The 8,055-nt window shown below is 38.2% G+C and overlaps 1 protein-coding gene across 1 annotated transcript; it reads left to right on the top strand.

Annotated features, from left to right (window-relative positions):
- The first annotated feature begins 258 nt into the window (after window positions 1–258).
- LOC143607691 (remorin 4.2-like) lies at window positions 259–7,748 on the top strand. The gene is made up of 2 exons (XM_077083053.1): window positions 259–903; window positions 7,524–7,748. The coding sequence occupies exons 1-2, from the start codon at window positions 304–306 to the stop codon at window positions 7,713–7,715; spliced, it is 792 nt and encodes a 263-aa protein (XP_076939168.1). The 5' UTR covers window positions 259–303; the 3' UTR covers window positions 7,716–7,748.
- Window positions 7,749–8,055: the final 307 nt, after the last annotated feature.

Below are 8,055 nucleotides of genomic sequence, written 5' to 3'. Positions count from 1 at the left end.
TAATTTGACATGTCTACATGCTATTATTGGTCATACTTAAATCAATCGTATTAAAAGTTATCATGATTAATATTTAATGATAATAAAACCACTCATTATGTTTTGCACCCATCTCTTTCATGAGATAACAAAAATCTCCATTTACTTTAGTCTTTACTCCATCTCCATGCAACTTCCTTCATATGTGTGGTTCATATTTGCATAACCTTAATAATAATAATAATAATAATAATAATAATAATAATAATAATAATAATAATAATCCAAACCCCTTTACTCCACCTCCTAAATCCTAAATCCACCATGTCCACCAGCACACCACACCACCACCACAACGACAACGACAACGACGACGACGAAAACATAATAGAAATACACCCTACACCACAACCACCAGTACCACCAATACCATCTTACCGCCCTCACCGAAGCGAAGCATGGGAAACAACTAGTCATCGGTCATCAAATCTATCCTTAGCTAGCAACGAAACCGAGAACTTCACAACCATGAGCCGAGAGTTTAATGCTTTAGTGCTTGCGGGTAACCATATAGACGTTAACGAACATAACGAGCCTATTAATAATAACTTGGAGAGAATTAGGGAAGAAGAGTTTCCTAGGGACACTAACCCGTTGGCTATTGTGGCGGATAATAATCCGAGAGTGGCGTCCCCAACTAGAGGTGTTGGGATGAGTTTAGGGAGTACTAGTACTAGTACCCGAACAAGTGATGTGTCATCGGTGACACAAGTGAAGAAAGAGGAGGTCGAGTCGAAGATATTGGCGTGGCAAAACGCGAAGATAGCGAAGATTAATAATCGGTTTAAGCGCGAGGATGCGATCATCAATGGATGGGAGAGTGAGCAAGTTCAAAAGTCTACATCTTGGATGAAGAAAGTTGAGGTACGTAAAGTGTGTTTATTCAAAGTTAGAGGACTAATTTGAAACATTTGAGTTGATTGCTTAATAAAGGGTAAGTAAATTATAAAGAGGAAAAGACGAAAATGGATGGTGAGAAAACTTTATCATTAAACAGTTAAAAAAAGTTGGATTGAAATGATTATTATTATTATTTTTTTAATATATCTCTTGATTATTTCTTTTACCGTATGTCATAATCTTACTCATAGTCTAGGTAGACATATTTCTAATCAAATCATTTACATCAACTAATCATAGTTTAAAACGTCACTAATTTGTTAAAAAGTTGACTACGTAACAGCTCAAGGAGCAAAACTTTAAAGTTCTATGATGCGAACATATGTGGATCCAACAATAGATGGGGCCTAGCTAGGTTCCCGTATGATCGATAAAATATGGAAAATTATCGCAACAGACTAGATTGACAATTTTTTTTTAAACTCGACAGGAAAGATTTAGCCTACATCTTTATAGTCATCCCACTCTAATACAATGATAATTTGATACGTCGGGCAAGCCGACTAAGTCTTAGCTGACAATGACGGAACTTGGACACATACTCCTCGAGGTGGGGGGGGGGGGGGGAGTTGGAGGATCGAAACTTGAACATATAAAATAGGGGGGGGGGGCGAAACTTGAACATTTGAAGTATCATAAATTTTTTTTTTTGACATAAAATTATTCAAAGTAAATGGGATATATGAGTCCTATCCGCCCCCTTAAAAGGGTCGCCAGTGTCTAAGAAATGTCGGCTAAGACTTTAACCATCTTATCGGCTTGTAAGATGTGTCAATTGTTATTGGATTACAGTTAAATAGTTAAATGATCATAAGACCATGTGTAGTCATAAAGCTCCACTACCAGGCATTATGCGTCACGTGGCGCCCAATCAGAGTTATGGTTTTTTACAAAAACAGGCTGTAGTCATAACTCTCCACATCCAGGCATTATGCGCCACGTGGCGCCCAGTCACTTTTACACTTTTTGTTTTTTTTTTTTTATTTTTAATAAGAATAATCAAATAACAATAATATTTTATTAAATAAATATTACAATAAAATAAAAAAAACTATTCGTCGTTGTTGTCGTCGTCGTTGTCTGCGCCCTCGTCGTCTTCGCCCTCTTCGCCGTCCTCCTCGTCGTCCTCATCGTCGTTTTCATCGTCTTCGCCATCTTCGTCGTTGTCTTCATCATCGTCTTCATTGTTGCCCTCGTTTTGATCATCGTTTTCACCAGGCAGAGGCTGATACATCCAAAGATGTTGAACCAAATCCTCCTTAGTGCGTTATGTATCTCTCTTGATCGCACGGAATCCGAGTTTTCGAGTCGTTGCTCCATACTTGCCGGAGTCCGTGGTGGATCCGGGTCCGGTATGAAAGTTGGACATATTGCTCTTCCCTCGTCCTCGATGATCATGTTATGCATTATGATACACGCATACATAGCATATCTCATTCTTTCTAAAGACCACAGACGACAAGGATTTTTAACATAATGCCATCGTTGTTGAAGAACACCAAAACACCTCTCGATATCCTTTCTCGCAGACTCTTGCACTTTCTTAAAATACTGTCTTTTTCATCCATCGGGTCTCTGAATGTTTTAACGATTATCGCGAACTCTGGATATATTCCATCACCCAGATAGTACCCATGATGGTAGAAGTTATCGTTAGCCCAAAACGAAGCGACGGGAACGGTCCCAGATAACTCTCCATCACAGGAGACTGCTCTAAGACGGTTATGTCATTGTTGGAACCGGGAACACCAAAGAATGCCGACCAAATCCAAAGGTCGTATGAAGCGATCGCTTGAAGGCTGACCGTTGGTCCCTTCTGGTCACCTCGTGTGAATTGACCTCGCTACGCAGTTGGACAATTAGCCCATTCCCAATGCATGCAATCTACACTCCCTATCATGCCGGGGAAACCATGCACCCTTGTATGTGCCTCGTAAAGACGTTGTAGATCGTTAACGTTGGGCTCTCTCAGATAATGTGGTCCATATAGTTTAAATATTCCTATATTTTACAAAACTTTTATAAAATAAATGATCACAGTAAACAAGTGATAAACTATTTAAAAAAAACAAAACGTACCATAAAAAAAATACTCCAAGGTGTCCCGAGTTGTTTTTTCGGCCATCTTTAAATACTCGTCGTTGATGTCGGTCATGTTTTCGTAGGCGAGCACGCGTACGGCTGACGTAACCTTCTGAATAGCCGTGAATCCTAGCGTTCCTCGAGCGTTAGGCTTTTGCTGAAAGTAATCAAACTCACGCTCCAAATCATTGGTGATGCGCATAAATAAATTTTTAGACATCCGAAAACGACGCCTAAAGGTCTTCGGGTTCTTGTATCTCGGCGAGTCGCAGAAGTAATCCGCCATCAACCGGTTGTTGGCTTCGGCACGATCTCGTTCGATATATGCTCTTTTTGAAACGGGGGGTGGAGAGCTAATCGCACCCGTAACGGAACTCGTATACTTTGTTGCGAGCATAATCGCACTCGTAACCGCCTGTTCCTCCTCCACGTCCTCGGCTTGTTGGTCGGGCCCGAAAAACTGTTTATATATAGATGGATGATCCATATATAGTGAATTTTGTGTAAGGAATTATAGAGTTGAAAAAGAATTTTTATAAATTTGATGAGGTTTGATTGGGGATGAAATGGTTTAATATATAGGAAATAAATTTTTTTTTAATTCTCCAACGGTAAACAAGCAACGGTCCATTTTTGATTAGTGTGCCATTCTCCGCGTTTTGTATAAAACGCACAAAAAAAATCAACATAACGCAGGGGGGGCGGTGTACCCCCGCGTTTTCCTCCATAACGTGGGTGGCAAAGCTACCACTACGAGTGGTCTAGGATGTAGCTAACTATTTCATGTCTATTTTTGAAAATAAACTGTCAGTGTAGTCTATTTTAGTAATTTCCCAACAAATAATCATGTACATCTTAGACGAGAACCTTGAAAATTAGAAACATAAGAGGGCACTTAGAAGTTTTAAACTAATTATTATCTTTGCAACCTTAACATGTAACATCCCGAAATTTCTAAAGTAATATTTTATTATATTATTTTGTCGGGTGAAATAAACGAGTTAGTGGAACGATAATAATAATAATAGCAAAATATGAAGACTTAGTAGGATAATTAGATGGGATTAGATATGGACCAAAAGGAAATATGGGCCTTCGGTCCATGGGCTTAAGGGAGTATAAATACCCCCTTAAACCCCAATCCTTTCCATTCCATCCATTTATCCATCCTAATCTTTACACACTCCAAAACACACACAACCCGAACCAAGATCCAAAGGCGAGGACCCCAGCTCGTTGGTGCTAGATCGTCGTGACGAACCAAAGCAACAAGACCGGCTCGTGTTCGTAGTTCGACTCATTTACGGTACGTTTATATCGAGAACTTGTTCGTTTAGGTTTGGATTAGTATAGAAATGATAGATCTGTGTTTGTATGGTAAAAACGAATCCAACAAAGCTAAACTTACTGAAAATGGATATGATTTGATGGGTTAATCGATTGATAAAAGAACCCGTAACCTATATGCCTAAATCGCACCCTTTAAACATCGATGTTAGGTCGATTTGATGGTTGGGGTTTGTAGGCGCTGGTCAGACGATTCCGTGGATACCTAAATCGAGTTATTTGGTTAAGAAACGAAGATTATTAAGGGATTTAAGGACGAACAGTACCTGCAGCTGGACAACTTCGCCTGCAAGCTAAGTTCGCCTGATGAACTTCGCCTGCAAAGCTAAGTTCGCCTGATGACAACTTCGCTGCAAAGCTAAGTTCGCCTGATGACAACTTCGCCTGCAAAGCTAAGTTCGCCTGATGAACTTCGCCTGCAAAGCTAAGTTCGCCTAAGGTTTAACTTCGCCTAAAGCTAAGTTCGCCTAAGGTTTAACTTCGCCTAAAGCTAAGTTCGCCTAAGGTTTAACTTCTCCTAAAGTCAAGTTCGATTAAAAAATAAATTAAAAACGATAAGTAAAAGTAAGCTAATACTAGGCCACCAGATTAAATCAGGCGAGTATTGATACGTGTAACTTATACAGTCAGCCGAGCTCAGTTAAAGAAGGGATTTACAACTATCGGAGGAAGAAGCAGAGTTCAGGTGAGTTCTAGCCTCATTTATGTGTTATGTTTTCGGGGCTGTGTGCATACTCGATATGTTTGTTAATACGCTTATCCTAAGAGATAAGTGTATGCCTTATGTGAATGATGTGATATGTATGAATGATTGCTTGATGGTACGTGAACGATCTTCGGATATTGCATGTACTGTCAGGTTGTAACGCTATGTATAAGGTAAGTATGATATGTATGCTTATGTGTATGAACGTGATAAAGTTAATAAAAGAAGGAAATGATGGTTGTATGGTTGTATGGTTATGAAAAGGGTACCGAGCCCTAATAATACTCGAGGTATGATGTATGGTTGTATGGTAACGAAGAGGGAATCGAACCCTACTAATATTCGAGGAAAGAGGGTACCGAGCCCTAATAATACTCGAGGAAAGAGGGTACCGAGCCCTAATAATACTCGAGGAAGGAGGGTACCGAGCCCTAATAATACTCGAGGTATGATGTATGGTTGTATGGTAACGAAGAGGGAATCGAACCCTACTAATATTCGAGAACTAGGGAACCGAGCCCTAATAATACTCGAGGAAAGAGGGTACCGAGCCCTAATAATACTCGAGGAAGGAGGGTACCGAGCCCTAATAATACTCGAGGTACGATGTATGGTTGTATGGTAACGAAGAGGGAATCGAACCCTACTAATATTCGAGAACTAGGGAACCGAACCCTACTAATATTCGAGGAAAGAGGGTACCGAGCCCTAATAATACTCGAGGAAAGAGGGTACCGAGCCCTAATAATACTCGAGGAAGGAGGGTACCGAGCCCTAATAATACTCGAGGTACGATGTATGGTTGTATGGTAACGAAGAGGGAATCGAACCCTACTAATATTCGAGAACTAGGGAACACAACCCTATTAATATTCGAGGAAAGAGGGTACCGAGCCCTAATAATACTCGAGGAAGGAGGGTACCGAGCCCTAATAATACTCGAGGAAGGAGGGTACCGAGCCCTAATAATACTCGAGGAATGAGGGTACCGAGCCCTAATAATACTCGAGGAATGTAGGGCGTAATGCTCTTTATAACGTAAGATATGAAAGTAAGCTAATACAAAAGAAAGTATGAAAGTATGAAAGTATGGGTGAAAGAATATAAGTTTATGTGTATTGTATAGTGTATGATTAACTAGAACTCACTCAGCGTAGCTGACTTTTAGTATGCACGCAGGTGAGTAGGATGAGGCAGCTCGCTTGAGGAGACACGTGGCACTGAATAAGAGGCTAGCATCGGAAGACTCAAGACATTTAAGTTTAATGTTTCGTTTATTTTGAAAGACAAAATGATGTTTTAAGACAAGACATGTTTTATTATGAAATGTTTTATGAAAGCTTTTATATTCCGCGAATGTTTTAATTAAGTCTGATATTTAGAACTGCGTTTATGAGTAAATCCAACATGAAAGTAGGGCTACCGGTAACGGGGCCTTACATAACATCTCCATGATATTTATTTTGTTTGAACACATTTTTCTTTTAATTCTTAATTAATTTCTTTGTTTAGTTGCTAGTTATTACTTGTTTATGCTAATTAGAGCTGCAATATCTTCTTTTAACCCAATTCAAATCTAGCCCAATCAACTTGGACCCAACCCAATCAAATATTTTTGCATCTGCCGCTAGTTATCTGGAATGACAACCAAACTCAACCCGATACGTAAACCTGAAACCCAAACAACTGGGACGGTCAAACGGGTATATGAGTTTGAGACATGGTGTTAGATTAGTTTTAAATTTTTTTGTGGGTATGCGACAAGTGTGAGTTTAGATTGTACCCAACCTGAAAACATATACCCGACTTAATTACTTGAATATATATATTCGCATACCTGAACCGTTTGCCTAAAACATAATAATTTATTTTCCATTAACCCTAATCTAGTATCGGTCATTCTACTAATTTTATAGTACAAAGTATTAACTTATATTTGGGATTTATGCCATCATGAATTTTGCATATATTATATATTTTAGGCTTTTTTTAGTAATGATAATATGCATGTATATTTACATTTTTTAGTTAATTATAGATGTTAAAAACATAAAGTTATATAAAGATAATAATTGTAAGGAAACAAAGTTATTTAAAAATCCAAGCGGGTATACCTGATACTCGTGGTTTGCCCGATATTCAATTGGTGATTGATATATATCCAACATGTATTGGGTTGTGTAAAGGACTATGATTATCAATACATGTCACAAACTAGTCCCATAATCATCATTTAGATGCAAATTACAGTATGAATCATGTAATTCTTTGTGATTTTAAAAAGAAATCCATTTATATTTGTTCTACTAAATATGATTTTCACTATACGTCCCCATATATAAGTTTTATAGGAAAGACGTTATAACATTGCATGATTAGTACATATGATTAAGCATGAACAAATTATCTCTTATAGCATGTGACTTTACATAAAATGTATGTCATGTAGAGAAAACTGGAAGAAAAACGAGCAAAAGCACTTGAGAAAATGCAAAACGACGTGGCCAAAGCTAAAAGAAAAGCGGAGGAAAGACGTGCAACAGCAGAAGCCACAAGAGGAACCAAAGTGGCTAGGGTTTTGGAAATAGCCAACTTGATGAGGGCCGTTGGCCGAGCTCCTACAAAACGCTCTTTCTTCTAGGCTCGTTATATAAAAAAGTAGGACATATCAATATTTAATTTTGTAATATCATGTGCATTTGTGTCTATTGAGGTGATTATGGACATATCAATATTTAATTTTGAATCGATGTGCATTTAACCGATGCACAATGATGAATATTGTATTTGAGTGTGTTAATTAGCATCGTTAGAAAACGTGTGAACGCAAGAACGTTTTGTATGTATGTTTTTTTGTAAATATATTTCATAAAGTTAAAGTTGTATTTGCATGATTTTAGTGAATATCGTTTATATGTGTTGTATTTCTTTGAAACTTATAGCCAAATAATATGTGAATTTAGGGGTTTGTTTGAGAACTA

Source organism: Bidens hawaiensis, unplaced genomic scaffold, assembly GCF_021521415.1.
Source record: "Bidens hawaiensis isolate Kalapana, Puna unplaced genomic scaffold, B.hawaiensis_p1.1 tig00085113_1, whole genome shotgun sequence".
In the NCBI taxonomy this organism is placed as follows: Eukaryota; Viridiplantae; Streptophyta; class Magnoliopsida; order Asterales; family Asteraceae; genus Bidens; species Bidens hawaiensis.
This window is presented reverse-complemented; position numbering and strand designations above follow the sequence as displayed.